Raw genomic sequence first — 21,500 nt, 5'->3', positions numbered from 1 at the left:
GCAATTACTGAGTATATACTCATGTTCCTAGCTGTGTGCTAGTCTCTGGGGGAAATAGAAAAGAACATAAATAGACATAGTGCCTATCTTTGGGGAAATCATAACTTGGAGGAGAAATGGACATTAATCAAAGACACTCATCATCATCAAGTATATATGGAAAAGCCAAGTGACATGAGGAAGCTTGGTGATCTCAAAGAGTTGAGAGGGAGCTGCAGTTTTCCTCATAAATCCAATGGAAGCTATGATGACATCCAAGCCCTTTTCATATTCTGTGTTATTGTTTGTTTGTTTGAGGCAATACCTCCATACATATATAGACCACATTGAGCTCAAACTTACCATCTTCCTGCCTCAGCCTCAAAAACTAATGAGTTGACAAGTATCTATCACATATCTGGGCAAATTGTGATGTTATGTTTCTAAAAATCTTATAATTTAACATGAGTTGCAATAATTTTGGCTTCATATTTTCATGATATTTTTTGAAAGTGACACATAGGAAGTAAAAGGATACGAGATCATCTTATCTTCTTAACATTTCAAGGTTGTCCAAGTGTGCAACCAGAAATGTAGAATTAGGTGTTATGAATGTTTTTCGGCTTTTTGGAAAATTCCTGTTTAAAAAAAAATAGAACTCCACAAGCATTCAGGAATTATCCAGTCAACAGATGTGCTTAGGAAAAACAATACACCAAAAGGGACAAATATATCACAAACAATAGACCCAGCTGTTTTCTGAGAATATGCACTATGTTGGCAGCGTGATGGACAGCTGGTACATCTCTACACATCTGGAATGACTGTAGAGACTGCCAACCACAGTCATACTTGTGGTCTAAAGCGACAGAACTCAGAGCACATGGAACTTTTGGCTTAATAGTGATGCAATTATGTAGAGGAAGAAGCAGGAATATTTGCTTCTGGGAATTTACTACTTAGTACTGTGGCATCATGGACCATTGTTCATGTACCCCAGTTTGCTCGTGAGCAAATTGAAGGTGGAAAATGTTCTTCCAATTGTGTGGAAGACATTTGGGGATGAAATGGTAAACAATCAAAAGTCTATTGTGAAATAACCGAAAGAAAAAGGAAATTTAGTTTCTATTGAAGTAGAGTATGGTCAATATTTTGTAGCTGGTGTATTTGTTGTTAGATTTTAAAAGTTGCTCTAATTGCAGAATGTTTTGGTTAGTCTCTGCTGGTGGTTATTCATTTACTTATTTTGTAACAACTCAATGGATGTACTATTGTGACACAAATGTCTATGTATTCTGTATACATAAATTGATGTTTAGATCTTAATATGTACTTTGAAACAATAATCTTTTTATTAATTGTATTGGTCTATGAATTCTAGAAGTTTTCACAAGTCTTTGATAAAAGGCAATTCTAAACAAAAATTCATTATTATTCAGTTTTAGTCACTAAGTTGTGGTTGAATTTTGTTTTCCTGGAATTCTTAACTTGCCTTCACATTGTAAGACTTGTTTTTCAGCAGAGCATCTGGTCCTCTAGGGCATGAGAACCTCTCCAACATCTCTGTTCCTTCAGGAGCTGCCCTAGCCATGTGAGTGCACAGGAGACATTCCTGAGAGACTGAGTCACATGGTGGTCTGCACTTGTTTTGTATAGAAATGACAGTGAGTCACTGTCTGGAACTTGTCCCTACTCTTCAAAAGCCTCCAAGCCACTCTTCACTGGCTCTCTGATTGGCTTTCTTCCTTGCCAAGGGCCTTAGGGAGAAGGTGCATTTTCCTCCTTGTTATTCTATCAGTTACTCAAAGGTCTTGGATTTTCTATCAGTCACACAGTACCTGGGACAGGCTTTTCCTGGTTTCCCCCTTTTTTTTTTTCTTGGAAAAACATACAAGCCTTCTTCCTTTTCAGTTTTAATACTACTGTGTCTTGGCAATCAGACAATTGCTAACAAAAGCAGTAAACTCGAGAATTCTTGTCTGCTCTGTCAATCATACTTCTAAAATGTAATTTGTGGGTTCCTAAAAGAAATGACATTTTGAAGTGCTACATTTTTTATCCCTTAAAGTGTATTACTTTAAAAGTAAAAATCTAAGGCTGACATCTTCAGTTTGAAAGAAGGAAAAGGAAAATTAATATCAATTAATTTAAGTGCAATAATAGTAGACTGAGTAATGGCTACCCCTGAAAAATCTGGCATCAATTCTTGGAGCCCATAAATGATTTTATAAACAGCAACAACAAAATATTACTGTAGGCATGTTTAAGTTAAGGGTCTTGACATGAGAAAATTATATAGTTGAGTGTCTTCAGAGGACAGAGACTAATGGTAGTTTGAAGAAAGGAGCATACTACAGCCATGGAGGGCCAGACATGCACAAGTCAAAGATTACTGTTAGCTACTAGAAGCTGGAGTGACAAGGAACAGATCTTGTCCTGACACCTTAGTCAATGGTCGTGTCAACATCTGGTCTTGCCTAGGTAGCACTGACTTCAGATCTCTGGATCTCAGAAGTGTTAGGGAACATATTTTGATGGTTTTAAGTGGAGAGTTCTGCAGTAATTTGTAGCAGCAGCAGCAGCAGGAAATGAATGTGTGTCCACTTGTCACAGATGTCTCATTTAACTTGTGGGAAAGGTGACAACCACCTGGAGGTATATTTTTCGATTCACCCTTGTCTGGTTGTTGATTATCAAGATGAGCAAAAAACTTTCTTACTTTACTAGGATGCTACACTTGATAAAATGAGTTTAAGAAAGACATAGCAAAAGATCATATGAATATTGTGAATCATTCATCCATTGAATAAACATTTTATAAGTCCACTTAATATGTCAAGATTTGTGCCAAGACCTGTATTAAAACTGAACGAGACAGGGTGTTTCTTTTTACAAAGCCTAGTTTATTAGGAGACATAAACACATGCATGCATAAAATTAATCATGTGGAAAATGCGCAGGGTATTAGTTAATACACTAAGGTCACACTTCTAGATGAATTTGTGTGTTTGTGGAAAAGCAGCTGTTTAATCAAATCTTCATGCTTCTTTGCCTACACAGAAAGGAGTACAGTACGGCTGGATGAATAAACTTAACCAATTTTACCCATGTATTCCCCACTGAGGACATTAAACAATGGCTTCTGTGTTTATCAAGTAGAATATAATAAATTAAGAGCAGCTATAAAGCCAGGTTTGTTAGGACACACTTGTAATCTCAACACTCAGGAAGCTGAGGCAGGAAGACTACAGCAAATTAGAGGTCTTTCAGGACCACATAGAAGACTATATTTCAAAAGCCAAACCAAATAAAATAAAATAAAATAAAATAAAATAAAACAAACAGAGCAATCTCTAGTCAAGAAACATTTTATAGCCTGATGCCAAGCTGACTGTCTCACTGCAAGCTGAACACCATTTCAGTCAAAAGCAAAGGTATTTATCACCTGAGTTTTTCCAGTGAAATCTTTAACTGGAAAAAAAGTACGATTTTCATTATATTTAAAACACACTGGGGGAGCTACAGAACTCTCTTTTCATTATTATACGCACACACATGTGTGTACTTATGTCCGTGTGTGTGTGTGTGTGTGTGTGTGTGTGTGTGTGTGTGTGTGTGCTTTTGTATGACTATGAAGGTCCGAGATTGCGGTCTTTCTTGATTGCTCTTTACCACTTTTATTTTCTAAGTCAAACTGTATTCAACTTTGTTATTAAACACACCTTTCATGGTTGATAATGGTTTTTCAGGCAGGACATGGGCTGACAATTAACAGTATTTAGGCACTTTCAAACTCCCTTCTGTGGACTATCAAAATCAGAAAGACACTACAAAATCCAATGGAATCTATATTTGATGCTCCGAACAGAAGTTCAGAATGAAGGCAGACATTTTAGGCAAGCCTTGTTCAGCGAATTTTCAGAAGCTACCCTTGACTTCCAAGGAAGGAAATGCAGGAAGGAGAATTATCAATCCGAAAAACCACAGTCTTTTAGAAAAGGAATTGTTGCTTTTTGAGGAATATCATCTCAGTAAAGTTCTCCTAAAACTCAGTCACTTAACACACTAGCAAAAACAATTTTAGGGGGTCAAGTCCAAATAAGTATTGTATTTTATTTTATTTTTATTTTTTATTTTTTGGTTTTTTCGAGACAGGGTTTCTCTGTGTAGCTTTGTGCCTTTCCTGGGACTCACTTGGTAGCCCAGGCTGGCCTCGAACTCACAGAGATCCGCCTGCCTCTGCCTCCGGAGTGCTGGGATTAAAGGCGTGCGCCACCACTGCCTGGCTTAAGTATTGTATTTTAAAGGAGCTAAATTTCTTAATGATAGAGGGTGGGGGAGACATGAAAATAAATTCTGAGTTTTACTATACCACAAAACATTTTGTGCTAAGGTGGCCAAATATATCAGCACCAGAGAAACCCTCCTGGGAGACAAGAAAAAACCTTTCAAAACAAGGAGGATGAAGTGTTTTTCCCATATCAATACAGCTTGGTAGACATTTTTTTTTTTAGCAAAATGTTCCTCACCCTGCAAACAATGAAGTGTGTTCTGTGTGCTAACAACATTGCTTAAAACAAGCCAGCAAATCAAAATTCTGCACTTACATAAAACTTGACAACAATAGTATTTCCAACTCCACCGTCCCCAGAAGCACACAGTTACCCAAAATTCAGACAGTTCCCTGGGCACCTCAAGCCCCTCAGCTTTTTGTGCTGTTCAGCTTTTGCATCTCCATTTTCTACAGGGCTGTTCCTATCCTTGCCAGTATCAGCTTCCCCACCGTTTCCCTGGGGACAGCGTCTATCTTTTCTCTGCAGCAGCCTTTTCAGGCTTAGGCTCTGGATTTGGAGGAGCAAGTTCAGCAGGTAACCTCAAAGATCGTTGAGACTGAGCTTCCCTTTGGGGCTTTGTCTCCTCTAGCATTCTCTGCTGACTTTATTTTGGGCATGGCTGTGGAAACAAAGGCAAGTGTTGACTTAGAGCATACAGTGGCTTTGGACATTCTCATTTCTTCATGAGACACCACTCCTACATCATATTTTGAAAAGAGAGGGTCACTCATTGAACAGGAATTCACTGCTGCCTGGGCTAAGCTAGCTGGTCAGTAAACCTCAGGGATATTCCTGCCTCTGCCTCCCCAGGGTTGGGATTACAAATCTAGGCTCCATTCATACTTTTTTTTTTTTTTTTTAACGTAGGTGTTGGAAATGGAACTCAAGTCTTCATGCCTTGGGAAGCATATTACTGACTGAGTTATTTCTCTAGTCCCTCATAATTTTTGAGGGCAGTCTTTCCTAGTCCTAGATAGGCACTAGCTATTTGCATTGCACATTCTGGCTTAGAGAGAATTTTATTGCAAAGAACCTGATCAATGAGTGTTTTCACATAACACATTAGTAACTCTGTCCCATGGGGATGGCTTGCTGTTGTACTGTTTGTTTCATTGCAAGTCAGCGAAAGCACTTAGATTCTATAGCCTCAAAACAATAAAAGTGCATTGCATAATCAGGTTTTGCGTGTAGCATTCTCCTGATTACAGGTTGAGTATTGGCCAACCTGCTTCCACAACTAATATAAGCAAAAGTCTGTTTTAACTTTTTCTTCATCTTTAGAGAAGGCAAATCTCCATGAAGAGTTCCCATGAGAAGTGAGATTTTTGTATAGATACAGGTCAGTGTCTAAAATTTAGCAGGAACATGTTTATATTTGGATGGTCATCCAAAAATGATGTCTTTTATGTTTTTGTCCCTGTTATTCTTTTTTCTGAAAGTAGCTGAAACTTTAAAATTTGTCTTTTATGAAACCAATCTTCCAAACTAATGTGGTCTGTTCAGCACATTGCATAGACATGATGACTTTGACTTTCTGTAGACCTGGCCCCATTTATTGAATGAGAGCGACAGAAGCATGCACACCTGATCTTTCTTCACTGGTGATACTCCTGGGGGGGGGGGGTGTTTCCATGTGTGACTTTCCTATTTCTTTAGGTATAACAATGCTAATAAGATTTTAGTATTATTTACACATAATATGGTCCTAAACTCTAGTTGGGGAAGTTTTCTTGATTCACTCATGCTTGAGACAGGTTATATATTAAAATGAGATGACAGAAAGAAACATGTGTAGAAGTCAACTAATAGTTGATACATGTTTATTCCCGCTTTTCAAACTGAAGGTTATAATCATTATAGAGTTTCTTAAATTAACTCAAATAAGGACACTTCATGAAGTAAGTACAGCATGATTTTATTATATTTTAGTTTCAACTATATTTCATGGCCAGTGTGATAAAATCAATTTTATTTTAAAAGAAAAGTCTTGCAGGTCACACGATTAAGTTAAGCATCTCTGTCACCTGTTGATTATGTTAATAAAGCCACTGAACATCGATTATGCTACAGACATTATTTCATACGATTAATCGTTTAATTAACTATGCCCATTACACCCTCCTCACCCTTTCATGGACTTTTGGTATAAGTTTGAGAGGTTTTCGTTTAACCAAGTTGACTCTGCAATTAGGCAGCCTAAAGCCCACATTCCTAGAGGGAATCTGAGCCTTCCTAAAACTCCTGAAAATGACGTCAGCGTTAACTCTTTGCCAGCCTTTTGTATTCAGCGAGGTCTAGAAAGCTTTATCTCAAGATAGGATGGGGTGGTGCAGCTGATAGTGAAGGGAGAGGCAAAGGGAGAGCGGCTTATAGCTGTGAGGTGCTATTTGTTTGTAGGTAGGGCCACTTACCCCGGACTGGCGGGATGGAGGACGCTAATACACAAAAGCCTACTTCCGGCTCAAATTGCCTTACCAAGTTTCTTTCTTCTGAACTTTTTTGGGGGTGGGGTGGGGGAGAGGAGACATAACCATTCTCAGGGAAGTAGGTGTGTGAGTGTGCGCCTGGATGCAGAAAGAGTCCCCACCTTTCCGATTCTTATTCACACATCTGGAGCGGGGGTGGGGGTGGGGGGGCTCGTCTGCAGCTGGACAGGCGGGGCTGGAGGCTGCAGGGGACGCCTCCACCTTCCCACCCGGGACGTCCTGAGCCGCCGCCACAACAACAGGCTCGCGCGAGACAAAGGAGCCGGCACGGGGCGGCGCGCGGGACCAGGGGGGCGCGGGGAGGCGAGGGCGCGGCGCGGGTGGGAGCCGGGGCGGAGATCTCCTGCCCGGCCTCCGGACTCGGTCCAGCCTTTGACCCTCGGTCCCCCGCGGCCCCCCTGCAGGCCGCGCCCCGGGAACCGCTGCCCCGGCCTCGACTCGCTCCTTTCAGCCCCACGCACCGAGCGGAGCGCAGCACCCGGGCGGGCGGCCGGCCGGCATGGCGGTGTCCTGGAGGAGCTGGCTGGCCAACGAAGGGGTTAAACACCTCTGCCTGGTAGGTTGGCGGGCCAGGCTGGCTGGGCGCTCCGTCTGCCCTGCTGCGAGTTTGATTCATTCTCGGAGGTGTGCACGGGTGGGATGAGAGAAGTGGAAGTTTGGGGGGGGGCGGGGTTCGTTTCAGACTTTCTCACCTTACTGCAACTTTACACATTACTAGCGATAACTCCTTCCTGCTCAACGCTGGGAAACTTCACTACAGAGTGATGGAGAGCCTATGTGGAGGAACGGGGAGCTAAGGAGGCTCTTCATTAGCCTTTCAAAGGCTTGCCTCCTTTGCCGTTTCAATTGCTTCAGTTCCCTTAGGCCATAGTGATGCCACTGATTTCTTAGTCTCACATGAGGGTCCTCGGTGGCGTTTCCACTTTGTGACTGAGCATGCTTTTGGTAAATGCTGAGGTTGCATGTGCAGAGCTAAGTCCAGTGAGTGGCTTGTATCGGGTCATATTTCTTTTGTAATTTTTGCTTTCTCTCTCTTTGACTGGTCTAGCTCATTTGGCTGTCTCTAAATGTCCTGCTTTTCTGGAAAACATTCCTGCTGTACAATCAAGGGCCAGAATACTACTACATCCACCAGATGTTGGGCGTAAGTGAAACTGGGGTGACCTGGTAGAGTGGGTCTGAGGCAGCAGACTGCTACGGAATTTTGTCAGTCAATCCATTTCTAAAAGTAGTATTTGCTGTTAATATAAGAAACGTGTGTCTCTCAGAAGCGGTCAAGCTTCTTGATTTATCATTTGGTTCTTTAAGGACCAAGGGTAGTATCTGCTAAAGCGAGGTAAATGAACCTGTCAGACCAGGCTATTCTTGCCTGGGGCAGTTCCTGCTTTTTTTTTTTTTTTTTTTTTTTTTGCAAGCTGCACCTGGGAGCCCCGAAGGGATTCATTCCTTCTCCAGGAGGACCAGTCGAAGACAGACTGTTAGTCTACACTTATCAAGGCTTTCTGCCTGCCCACAAGTCTGTCCAGAGGACTTCAGCACTGTTTTCTGTTACTAACAGTTCTCACACAGTGAGTTGTTATTTATTTCTGGGTAGGTCTTGGCTGGTTGCTGTAAGTTACTGGCTGGGTATGGTTCTGATCTGAGGACGACATCATACAAAGCTTTGCTCTGGTTTATTTCATGTTCATATTTCTCTTGGTTGTGTTTCTCATCTCTTTCTCCCATTCTATCTTCACCTTAGTAGACCCTATAAATGGCAGGGTTCCCCAAGGACATCTTTGTATAAGGAGATTGAATTTTTGTTAGCAACAACAAAAAGTGTGAAATGTGTTATGAAATCTCAAGGCACCTGAGAGAGCAGATTTATCATCCTCACTCGAAAGAGAAGACTACTGCTTTGTTTTTTCATAAATTTGTGACTATTTAAATAAAATCACTTCAGAGGAGTTCAGTGTAACCAGTTTCCCTTTTGTGTCTGGCTTCCACAGGCTCATCCTTTACCCTTAGTACTTTGAGAAGTGGTTATCACATGTCAAGCCTGCAGTAACTGGCAGCTGAATTAATTGATATTTTATTAAACAGAGCACTGAATTTAAGCTATTGGTTATGACATCTTTTTAACATTTAATCCCTCGAGCTCTAAGTAGTAGGTTCAGAAAAATAGTTTAAAAAACAACAACAACAACAACAACAACACACACACACACACACACACACACACAAGCAAAAACAAAAACAAAAAAGCAAATGACCTCTTATTGAAGATTCTGAAGCTAACATGCTTGTCTTTCATCTGTCCAACTTTCATCTAGTTATCCAGGACTGTTTCTTTGCTTTCCAAATGGACACAGGGATTAAAATCTTCACTAATTTTCAAGTGCCTTGAACTCTCATGCAGACCAGCAACAAAAGCCCACAAGCAAACAAAACCAAGCCAGTAACTATAGCTTAAGAAACAAATTAAGAAACTATTCTCTGATGAATTCCCAAGGACTCCCAACCTTTCATCCTCATCTCTTGAAAACTCACTGCTCAAAATGAATTAATAAGCTAGACGTTTTTAAATGTGAGGTTTATTTCACTTAATACATCACTTGGTGAACAACTTGGGGGAAAAAAATCTACTGAGGACGACACTATCGGAGTTTCTTGAGACCAGGGTGCCTGTGTTACTATACAAACCTAAGAACTGGAAAAGCCTTAACTCCGCTTTGGATTTTTACTCTAACAAAATAGCAACATTTTTTAAAGCAAACTGGTTTTGTTAGAATCCAACAAGGTAGTTTTTATGTACTTGGATGCTGTGTAATTTAACTTCAAATTTATGTTGGTGACAAATCAGATATGATTAAGATGGCATGTTCATGCACATACATAAAGGGACAGACGAAGTTCAACACATTTTGAAGACATTTTAAAATATGTTCCACTTTTCTACCTTCATTCTGCATTGGTGCTTTTGAGTAAATGATGGTACAAATCAGAGAAGTCTAAGAACTGTTGGTACATGACAGGGACTGGACCCATGAATGAAAGGCTCACCTGGGTGATATGGAGCACAAAGAACAACAATCAGGCTGATGAAGAGAGGTCATCATACCTTAGCTTTCTTGGAAACTCCAGACTAATCACAGAGGGTGGGCCTCCAAGGCCTTTGTTGGCACTTCTCACTTTCTGAAAATTATCTGTTATGGATTTTGTAGTATTTGTTTACCTAGGCTACTTGGAATAGATATTTCAGTTTACATATTGGTTTCTAATGAACGAGGACTTCCATCCATTCTTCTACTATTCACTTTGTAAAGGAGTATTTAATTCGATTTTTATTGATGACAGTCTTCCTAGGCTTACCTTTTTAATCTTACAATGATTGTGGTATGGTATTATTGTGAAAGAATTTACAGTTTGTACTCTATTACAAACACAGCACAACGAGATGCAATTAATTTTAAAATATACCCTTTGGTCTCCATGTTTGACATCTTTTGCATATCACTTGTTTAATAAGTTAGAGCTATACATGTGAAGGCGTTCCACCATGACAGGAACGTAGAAATGCTGAAGGCTTCACAGGTATTGTGATGCTTTAAGTCACGAAAAAAACAAGACTAAACAAAAAAGCATGGTGATCTTTCTAGAAATCAATTTACATTGTTTTTAAAACAAACATGGAGGATGGACGATGGCACTTGCCCAGCAAGCATGAATTCCTGAGCTCAAATGCCCAGCAGGCACATAAAAAGTAAGGAGTGACCGGGAGCTTCTATAACCCCAGTGCTGTGGGAATTGAATACAGCAGAATCGCTGAGCCTTGCTGTATTTTAGCCTAGCTCCAGGTCAGTGAGAAACCCTGTCTCAAAGGAATGAGAGGGATAGAGCCAGACACCAGGTATCCTCTGGCATCTGCATACATGGGCTCATGTACTCAAACACAAATGTTTACAGACACCACACTCACTCAGATACATAAATACACATAGATACCAAAAAGAAAAAAAAAACCACAATGGGAAATGGTAAACCCATTCCGAGAACATTTTGATGATAACATTAAGTACACAAATTACTGTCATTTATCTGTAAAATGTAGTAGCAAAGTTATCCTGGTATCATAAGCTAGAAGGGGCCACTGAATATGTCTTATTCCCAGGAAGCTGTAGCTACCCAGAGGCATTAATTATTAGTAATTGTTTGAAATTTCTGTTTTGTATTGAAGTTAATTATGTATGAAAGTTCATATGTATATTTAAAATATGCCAAACACTCTACAAATGTTTGTTTTTTCTAGGAAGCTATTCTACCCGTTTTATGCACCAATGTTGCTGTGTGACTTGCTCAGATGGTAGTAGTGGTGGGGCCGATGTTACAGTATTTTCTAGCCTCTTAGATTTTCTCTCACACTACACATTTTCTGCCCTGCCCATCTTAGGTACTTGTCCCATTGATTAATATTTCTTCTTATAAGTGCTGTTCAATACAAATATAATGCAAGACAAAGTAAAAAGCTACAGGAATTAATTGAAAAATACCTTGAGTCCAATAAATACAAAGTTTCATTCTTTTGACATATTCACTATTTAAAAAAATCAAAGTAATATTTAACAGTTTATCTTGCCAAGTATTTGTAATAGAGTATATATTCTATTCTCATTTACATTATAACATTATATTCACTAAATTGTTATTAGAAATCCTAGACTATTATTTAAATTTTACAAAGCTTATAGATAAAAAGCAGATTCATATACATAAACGCTCCACACATACATAAAGTTTTTCTAATAACACACATAATATCAGCTTTACAATTTAAATGTAGGAGTCCGGTGCCTGTGGCCAGTACCTTTAGTGCCTACAGTCTCAGCTACTTAAGATACTGTAGCAGGTGGATCATTTGAACTCTGGTAACATGGTAATAAAACTCGGTCTCAAGAATAAAAGTTAATAAAATTAATGAACAACAACAAATCAGTCCCTTGGTAATCCTAGGTACAGTTAACACACCAAATCACCAGGTGTGGCAAGTGGCTTGTTTTGGATATTTCAAGTAAAGACCTTGGAGGTAGAATATTCTTGCCTTGATAGCGAGGTGACCTTACCATTCTGCTTAAAGCAAACAACTATTCAGCAAACTAGCTTAGTTACATATGCCTCTGGGACCAATGAGATGACTGAGAAGGTAAAGTACTTGCTGCCAAACCTGATGGACTGAGTCAGTCCCCAGGACTCACATGGCGGAAGGAGTGAACTGGCTTTCCCAAGGTATCCTCTAATCTACACACACACACACACACACACACACACACACACACACACACACCATAAATGTAAAAACCAAACCAAACCAAAAATCCCACCACTAGATCTGAATTTTGGTGACTTTCTAGTTCCTTCTCTGCTGAACAGAAGTTGACACTGAATGGGAAGGTATGGGATGTAATTATTGGTCTGCACCAGAAAAAAAAAAAAAAAAACAAAAAACAAAAAACAAAACAACTCAGAGTTCTGCTTCATGATCTGAACTTGTTGTTGGGAGCTGCTTAGAATTTTGGGAAAACTAATTCTCAAAACTGGAGTGTTCGTTTTTTATGGCCGTGTGATTATTTTTGGAACAAATTTAAAGGTTGAGAAACTTCTGACAGAGAAAATGAGATCTGAAGCATTGGAAGATTCAGGAAAGGTGAGATTAATAGGTTTTGGTAGGATTTCTTATGATTATTTGTTCCCAGACAGAGTACAACGTTGTCACGGCTGGTTTATGCTCAAGTTAATGTGCTAATCATGCACACCTTAGGAGATGTTTAATTGTGACATGCTGTGTGTTTTGGAAGCTTAACATTGGTCAAGAGTAGAAAAAAAACAAAAAAAAAACTATTGAGCAAAAGCCAAGAGAAACATCCAAACAAACAAATAAGTAAAATCAACTAATCACTTCATCCAGTCTCCCATAGCAACTTTTAACATAAAGGATACTTTTGAATATTTAAGGTGAAATCTGTTTCCATTTATTTTAAGGCTGTTCAATGTGGTTACTTTTTTTTTTCACCACATTAATGAATACCAATGTGTGGTGAGTGAGCCACCCTGAGCCACCTGATGGACGGAGTCAGTCTCCAGGACTCACATGGTGGAAGGAGTGACCTGGCTTTTCTCTTTTTTATTGGTATAAAGTCATTGTTCATAGTGTTAGTTTTCATGAAAACAATTTCTTTCCAATATATCATGTATTAAAAAAATCTGGATCTGGGGATGTAGCTCAGTGGTACAGTGCTTGCCTAATATACACAATGCCCTGAATTCTGTCACCTGCAAAGGGTGATTTTTAATTGGTATAAATATTTTAATGTGAGGCAAGCATATATCTTCTAGTAGTAGATCAAGTTGTCTCTGATTTCTATTTTGTATTCTCTGCAAAGTAATTTTGTGCAAAATATTCATTTTCTCTGTAATTGTTCTTAGTGCTGTGATGAGAACTTATTTTTTTCTCCTTTTTCCCCCACAAATATTTTTTTAGATCTACTGCAGTGATGGTGTTTTTCTGTTCCTTTGGAAAGTCTTAACTGAGATTTCCATGTTGTTGGAAGAAAGTTGTGAGTGTTCCGACTCTTTTTAAATTTCTAGTGATATACAAAGATGGCGTTTCTAAGGGTAGTTACCATTTCTTGGTTCCTAGGGCTGTCACAGAGCCTTTTAGGAGGCACATACCTGCCTGCTCACCATGCAGTCTGTGGTCTAGTTTCACAGCTTTGATTCTGCTGAGGAAGGAAATATACGTTCCTTGAATTTCCAAGAGGGCTTAATCATTAACTTCCCCCCTTTATTGTATAAATTATAATAGTCACTGTCTAGACTTAGCCACGCATGGATTGAGCTTTCAGTTTAGAGATATTTTCAGGCAAGTGTTTTTGTTGATGGTGAGATGGGAGAACCTGGTCATTGACAAGTGAGATGGACTGACTATATTACATTACTTTGACAGCAATCACATGTTCTTTATCTGCTCATACTAGACAGCAAGTTTTGACATTTTGTTTTTTTTTCTGAGACTGCATAGCTTCAGAGTCACCACATAGCACAAGCACAGCACCATCCAGGCCCTAGTGATCCTCGCTCTGAGCACTGTGATTACAGCCTGTACCAGTGGTCCGGTGTGTTTGTGTGCCTTGTCGTAGATTTCCTTTTTTATTTTCCAAAATAGAAAATTCAGTTTGAAGTGGTTTGTTTTCTGTTGTCCACTGAATCAGTGGCCTGATCACTATCTAGTCTATTGATTCTCAGGCCAGATTTCGCCCCCTGGAATAAACAGTATTAATTGGACTGTCAAGATGGCCATACAGGCCAGGTGACTGACTTAAGTTAAATCCCTGGTTGAACATGTTGAGTCTCTGATGTTCAGACCCATGCTGTGACATATTCCACCCTCCATCATCACACACATATCATGTGTGCTCACACACATTCACATGCAAGCACAATAATAATTGCTGAAATTGAGGAGAAAGAACATATTAAACTTCACAACGTATGGATCGCTAGCTTTTCATTTTATGTGAAATGATAACTTGAAAACATTTGACAGTGTAAGAAGTTAAGGAAGCTTAGTGATTTGCCTTTGAGGTAAAATATATTTTCAGCATTGTGTTTGTTTTTGATTCTTCTTAAATTGTTAAAGAAGTATGAGGTATTTTACGTAGATTATTCCTAATTTCACATATCAGAAATTTGGGGCTAAATATTTAACCTCTTTTTTATATACCTACTGCATTACTCATTTTTATAAATATACAGAATAGCATTAAAGTGGAAACTGGAATGACCTTAAATATTTTCAAATCTGCTTTCTTCATTTTGCTATGGAAATAGTAATATTAATAACAATACATCATTGAAGACTAGTGGAATCTAGACCATAACTACATCATAACATTGCATTGATTAATTATTTAATTATTTAAATTAAACCATGGATTAGAGGTTTTTCAGTTTTTGTTTTGTAGCTGAGAAGCTGAATTATAGAGACTCCTTGACTTGCCAGTCATACTGTTGGACTATAGCCCAGTGTTTCTAGCTGTTGAATTTTCGTCTTTTTTTTTTTTTAATTAGCTGACAAATATAAACTGAATATACTTATTTCTCCAACATATTGTTTTGAAATATATGTATATATAAAATGGCTCAATGAGATAATTCATATATACATTAACTTATCATTTTTGAGGCCAGTGTTCAAAAATGGTTAGCTGCTATAGTCTCCATAATGTCTAATATACCTCTTGAACTTCCTAATCTTCAGTTACTTCTTAAATAACTGAAAATTTGTGTTTTTGGATCCCAACTTTACCTAGTGCCTCTATCCTGGGAATCACCATTCTGTTCTTTGCTTCTGTGAATTTAGCTTTTCTAGATTACAAGTATCAGTGATATCAGGTGGTGATGTTTTTCCTTCTGTGCCTTGCTTGTTTCACTTAGCACATTAATCTCCAGGTTACCCATCATGCTATGCAAGTGGCAGGATTTGCCACTTATTTTGTTTAAACACGGAATACTGTGTCATTGTATATGGTCCATTTTTTTTTATCTATTACTCTGCAGACAGAACTTGTCTTATGGGTTTTTGCGCTCATCTGCATCTGTGCACAGCAATATCAGGGTGGACCACATGGAACTGACTTTTTTTTTGTGAGTCAGGAACAATCAGATGTCAGTCATTTTATACAGTTGTACCTGTAATAACTGCTACCATTTATTGATCACACACAATGTTCCAGGTACAGTTCTTGGCCCATTTGTTCTTCAAACTTATTGAATCTTTGTATTCATTTGAATTGTTACAACAATCACGAAAGATAGGAATTTAAACACAATACAATTTGAAATCTTTAGGTTGACGGTGATCAGATAACATTCTACGATCACTGTAGCTAACGAATGTCAAAGTCCAATCTGAGCCCTCACTGGTGTGACAGTCAAACTACAATCTGCTCACTCATTCTATTGTGCAGGGCTCTCAGATAGATTGTGTTACAACATGGAATTCTCTTGTACTTTTGTATGTACAATGTGTGTGTGTGTGTGTGTGTGTGTGTGTGTGTGTGTGTGTGTGTTGCGGGGGGGGGGCACATGCTATGGCATATGGGTAGAAGACAATTTGTAGGAGTTGTTTCTCTCCTGCCGTTGTATGCGTTCATCTGAGGGATAAAATGGATGCCACCAGGTTTGGCAGTGAGTGTCTGTATTTGCTGAGCTATCTCAGAGACCTACTTTCTCTGTCCTTAATTGAGGTTCATAGGCATCCTCTCACAATGGTCCTGAAAAAGATTGTTAGGATGTTTGTTTATATATCTGTTATTATACCTTTATATTTGTCAATAAGTACTTAACCAAAGTCAAGAAAAGACTATTATATTATTCTGAAAATATTTTTAAATTTTATTTTGTGTATGAGTGATTTGCCAGCCTGTATGCCTGTATACCACTTGCATGCCTAATGGCCAGAGAGATCAGAAGACAGCATTGGATTTCCTGGGACTAGAGACTTAGAAGGTTGTGAACCACCATGTGGGTGCTAGGAATCAAACCTGGGTCCTCTGGAAGAGGAGCAAGTGCTCTTAACCACTGAGCCAATTCCTAGCCCTGCCAACATTATTTCAAGTAATTTTCTTCTATGATCCTTATACTTTCTTCATGTTGTTGAAAATCAAATAAATGAACTCTTAATGAGCAATAGTATCAGTATTTCATTTTGATAGCTTCAGTGGCATTGAATGTGACCTTAGGGAACTGACTTTGTGAATTCTGAGGGACTATTTGGCTTTGCATGCAGCAAAGACTGATAATAGTAGTAGTGACTGTGAATATAGTAGTCACGGAGACCAAAGATGCTTTCTACTGAGAATTAGTCTGCCTGGGGAAATGGGAGGGAAGACAGTAGGTAGTACTGTGATGCATCACAGAGACCAAAGGGATTGTTACAGTCTTTGTGTACTCAAAGCAAAGCTGAATGTGGACAGCCAGTCTTCTAAACTCTGGTCTATATTTGTTCATGTCCATCATGCTAACTACTGTATTTGCCATAGAAATAATTTTTAAAATTGCAGGGCTAATTCTGGAGAGGAAGAATGAAGATAACTTTGTAATTTCTTATTGCAAAGACTTTGGGTTTTAGAAGTCTGTGTAGATAGTTTGAATCATGGTTCAGGCATTTTGCTTTGTTTTGTTTTGAGAAGGGGTTACCTTGTGTAGCCTTGGCTTTCCTGGAACTCTCTCTATAGACCAGGCTGGCCTCAAACTCAGAGATCAGGTTCAGGCATTTCTATGCATTTAGGATTTTGGCAAACTAATGTTCTGAGACAGTCTAATCTTTGAAATGAAATTAAGTCTTGGAAGATTGCATATGAACAAGCAGGGGCAATGCTTAGTATATGGTACATATATTCTTAGAAAATAAGTATTGCTATAAATACTATATAATAGTTTTAGTATTATTGGTAATGACACTGTAGATACTATTGAATAGAAATATTGTGCATTATTTATGTTTATAAGTATATGTGCTAAATGGAGTTCAGTGACATAGAGATGGGAAGGATTTGCTGAACGTACAGCACATGGCTTGCAGGGCAGGTTGGTTTGTCCCTTGTTCCATTATTGTAGTGCTTACAGGATGCTTAGTAAATAAATACTCACTGATGAGGCTGTATATTTGCTGCTCAGCTGAAACATTTGAGTCTGAATCATTTGACTGACCTCTGAGTTCTTCCCTGCTTCTTTTTGAGAAAAGAACAATATGTGTTGCTTTTGGTCATTGTCACAAAGTTTGTAGAAACTTGGCTGATTGTTGTGTAGAGTTTTTGTTTGAGGCAGATGGTATTTTCCATTAGGAAGTCATTAAGAAGACTTATTACTATTATTAACTGAAACTTTGTTTTTTTAACAAACAAGAAAAATAGTGATTATTTCATGATGTTGTTCTGATTTTTTAAATAAAATTAAAATAACAGAGCAGTGTTCATTGAAGCCTTCTCATGTACTTGAAATTGGCCTATATTGCCACTGTATTTTTTTCAAAGTCCCGAATCTTCTTCAAGGCAGGTCCTACTCATGAGAAGAAGCTAAAGAATAGAATTTAAACATGAAACTCATTGTGTTATTGTTAAAAGCGTGAAAAATGTCAATTTCCTTCTTTCCTGTAGTCTCTTCCTTTCCAACCTTGTATAGTAATTCATGTTACTCCTTGGTACCGTGGAAAACACAAATATATTCTAGTCATATCCGTGTTATACCCAGTGTTATGACATGAAAGTCAAGTGTTTCAGGAAACTGAAAGCCACACAGATGTGAAAGATGTTATATATAGTTTGTGTCCCTTAATGTCCAACAGGTTCTAAGGGTATTGCCATAGTGCCATGCCATGACACTCCTGAAGGACATTAAGAAACATTTGTGGAAAGGAATAAGAAAACAGTTTTCCTTCCTGAAGAAAAAATGCAGTGAACTTTCAGTGTCAAATACACGTTACATTTACAGAGGTCACTACTGAAGTGTGATTTCAAATATCTGTGCCATGTCTTAGGTAACAATGACACTTGTTTAACAGAAAATAACTCAATTAGAAAATACTCAGCACCTTGAGCCCACTTCACTTTATACCTTCATATACAATGAAGTTTGCACTGTGATAAATTTAGATAGTGAGACATGAAGTTTCTTATGAAAATAAGTTTCTTTCCAGTACTGGCAGTGAGACCAACGGAAAAGTAGATGGAGTAAGAAGAATGTGGATTTTGGTTCAACTTGTTTGTGTGCATTTTTAGAAATTAGAAAGTTGAATTTGACAATGGTTTCTATATATGATAAATTAATTCAACATATGGTCAAAGTTATTTCCATGGTCTTTGAAATTTTTAAAGACATATGTCTGTAGATATATAAGATTATTAAAAGTCACATGTACTAAAGGCAAAATGAAATGAATTATGTACTCAGAGTAAAATATTTTATATCTCTGAGAATAAAAAGAGAGATTTTAAAATTAAGATTTATTTAAGAGATAATTTTAGATGATGCCTTTTTTGACCATATTCCCTTTTCCCATGATAGGATTTTCAATTTCATGACTTCAAATTACAAGTAACCACATTCAGTGAAATTTGGAAAGCTCCCTTCAGTTGGAGGGAAGCAGACTGGCCATTGCTCAAAGCAGGCTTCATTTTTCCCATGCTGTGCTTTTATGTCTCCTTGTTTGCCTAGCTCCTCGGAACGCTTTGCCGGTGCCTTCCTCTTACCATGCCATCCCTGCTTTCAAGGGGAGCGATGGTGCCCTAAGCAAAGAGGGTTTTGTATGAAATGTGAAAGTAAAAAGTAGCAATTTGGGGCACAGATGAGTTGGGGTAACAAGGCTGCTTTTCCCTACCCCACTGGTATTCCTTACTTTATAAGCTACGTGGGGATTTTGAGCTTTGTCAGATATTGTGGTTTGAAGAACCATGAGCTTCGAATTTCATTTTTAAAGTATATTGAATTGGACAAAGTGAAAAATATCTTTTCTTTTTCTCCCCACTAGTTCATAATGTCTAAGGGAAACACCTGGCAAACATCATCAGTGGTCTGTATTAATGGATTTCAACTGGTGAGAAATGACTCTCTTTAAACCACAAGAATGTACGATTCCACTAGGAAGGATTATTCTCTGTTCAAGAGATGGTGTTTGATATTGAGAGTTGTCTGTATTCCATTTGTTACATCTCATTCTGCTTTTCTTTAGTGTTGAAAATAGGCTTGGTCTATAGAACCTTTCACTGAAATAACTATTCAGATATTTTAATTCTCCACCTCTTTTCAGATGTTGGGGAGAAAATGAAATTCTTTGAAGAGTTTGGTTGTTGATTCAGATTGGATTCACCTTTTTAGAAAGTTTTCTTGAATATAACTGGTCTGTTCTTCTAACTTGAATATGTCAACTGTAAGGAGAAAACTGCATTTTAAAGGAAGATTTTAGAGATATGAAATATAATTTGTTGAAGTCTTTTTGACATCCATTCTAATTTCTATTGAAATGAAATGTCTGCCATTAACATTTTCTGAGCATGATATGTCTCTTAGTTTAAATGTCAAATATGGAAATAGATACAGACCTCAGAGTATCACTGGTAATGGAATGATCTTTCACAAATAACATAAATTTTATGCACATTGATCAAGTTGCCATCTTCAAATTATACTTTATATAGTTTATTAAAAATACAGGGTCTGGCTCAATTTCAATTGAAAATATAGGTATATGCTTTGGCTTTTAACTTTAGAAAGTATGTTGGGAAAATTTAAAAATGGTTTAATGATGAGGGATGAAGCAAGCGTTTGGGAAGGTTATTTTGGATCAAGAGTACCTGCTAAGTCATTATGCATGCAGTGACTGTAGTTAAACATGGTGTCTCTGATGCACAGGAAAAGCTGGGCCTATCTGAGCTTTCCAGTCAACCATGTTCAACAAAGTCAGATGTACTCCTTGCCATTTCCAGGTCCCAGATCACTTATATTGAAGGAAGAATATGTAGCAGTGTTATGTAACCAAATTCTCTAGATCTGGAAGCTTTGTTGTACCTTAGAAACTAGTAAAGGCTTAGGGGTGGGCACAAACATTTACAGCAAGGATATGATACAAAGAGATGATTCACTTCAGTAATGTCTTTCAGCCAAAGAGTGAAGACATTTCATGGGTTTACTATATGCATTTTTGTTACTTGAAGCCACATAAAGGTGCTTTTTAATGCTCTTTCAATTCTTCAGTTGTAGGCTCTACAAGCCAGTGACCTTAATTGAGGCCCCAGGTGTTACTTGAGATACACGTTTTATTGCTGTGCCACTGGTGATCTCTTCCTTCAACAACACTGTCTGTAGAAGCTCATGGACATGCTTACATGCAATCCTGAATTCCATTCATGTTGAACATTAACTTTCCCAGACAGACACAGTCCAGAAGTGAATTACTGTTGCTCCAGGTGATTGGACACGTGAAAGACAAGGTAGACATAACCTGACAGAAATATCAAGTTCTGGTATTGTTTTCTTCTGTATAAAGAAAGAAGCTATAAATTATTATATTATAGCTATCTGTTCCATTAACTTGTAATAAACTTTTAGGAAAAAACACACTTGCACTGAAAATGAAAAGACATTCATTTTTTAGAAAGAATAGAAAGAAATACACTAGCATGTAACATAGGAAGGATTTAAGTTGGCAATAAGGAAATCTGGATACAGAGTAGGATAGGCTCTAACCTTTTGGTTATATTTTTATTTCTTTCTTTCTTTTTCTTTTCTTTCTTTTTTTTTTTTTTTTTTTTTTGGTTTTTCGAGACAGGGTTTCTCTGTGTAGCTTTGCGCCTTTCCTGGATCTCGCTCTGTAGCCCAGGCTGGCCTCGAACTCACAGAGATCTGCCTGGCTCTGCCTCCCGAGTGCTGGGATTAAAGGCGTGCACCACCACCGCTGTTTTATATTTTTATTTCTATAAGAAAAAAATTCTTCAGCCCTTTCTATTTATTCATTTAGTGTGCATGCCTTAGTAGTGTATTTGTGAATGTGCATGTGTGTGAACACTTTTGCATATGTGCAGAAGACAGAGATTGAAAATCAAGATGTCTTTCTCTATTGCTTTCTACCATATTTTTTGAGACAAGGTCTCTCACTAAACCTGAAACTCAG

The 21,500-nt window shown here is 38.1% G+C and overlaps 1 protein-coding gene across 1 annotated transcript in view; it reads left to right on the top strand.

The window, feature by feature from the left end:
• The first annotated feature begins 7,175 nt into the window (after window positions 1–7,175).
• The window catches only part of Nox4 (NADPH oxidase 4), a 136,064-nt gene continuing 121,739 nt past the window's right edge, over window positions 7,176–21,500 (top strand). The window contains exons 1-2 of the mRNA XM_059271833.1: window positions 7,176–7,355; window positions 7,848–7,943. Coding sequence (XP_059127816.1) covers window positions 7,299–7,355; window positions 7,848–7,943 — 153 coding nt within the window. The 5' untranslated portion in view covers window positions 7,176–7,298. The remainder of the gene's footprint in view (window positions 7,356–7,847; window positions 7,944–21,500) is intronic.

Source organism: Peromyscus eremicus, chromosome 1 (genome assembly GCF_949786415.1).
Source record: "Peromyscus eremicus chromosome 1, PerEre_H2_v1, whole genome shotgun sequence".
Taxonomy (NCBI): domain Eukaryota; kingdom Metazoa; phylum Chordata; class Mammalia; order Rodentia; family Cricetidae; genus Peromyscus; species Peromyscus eremicus.
This window is presented reverse-complemented; position numbering and strand designations above follow the sequence as displayed.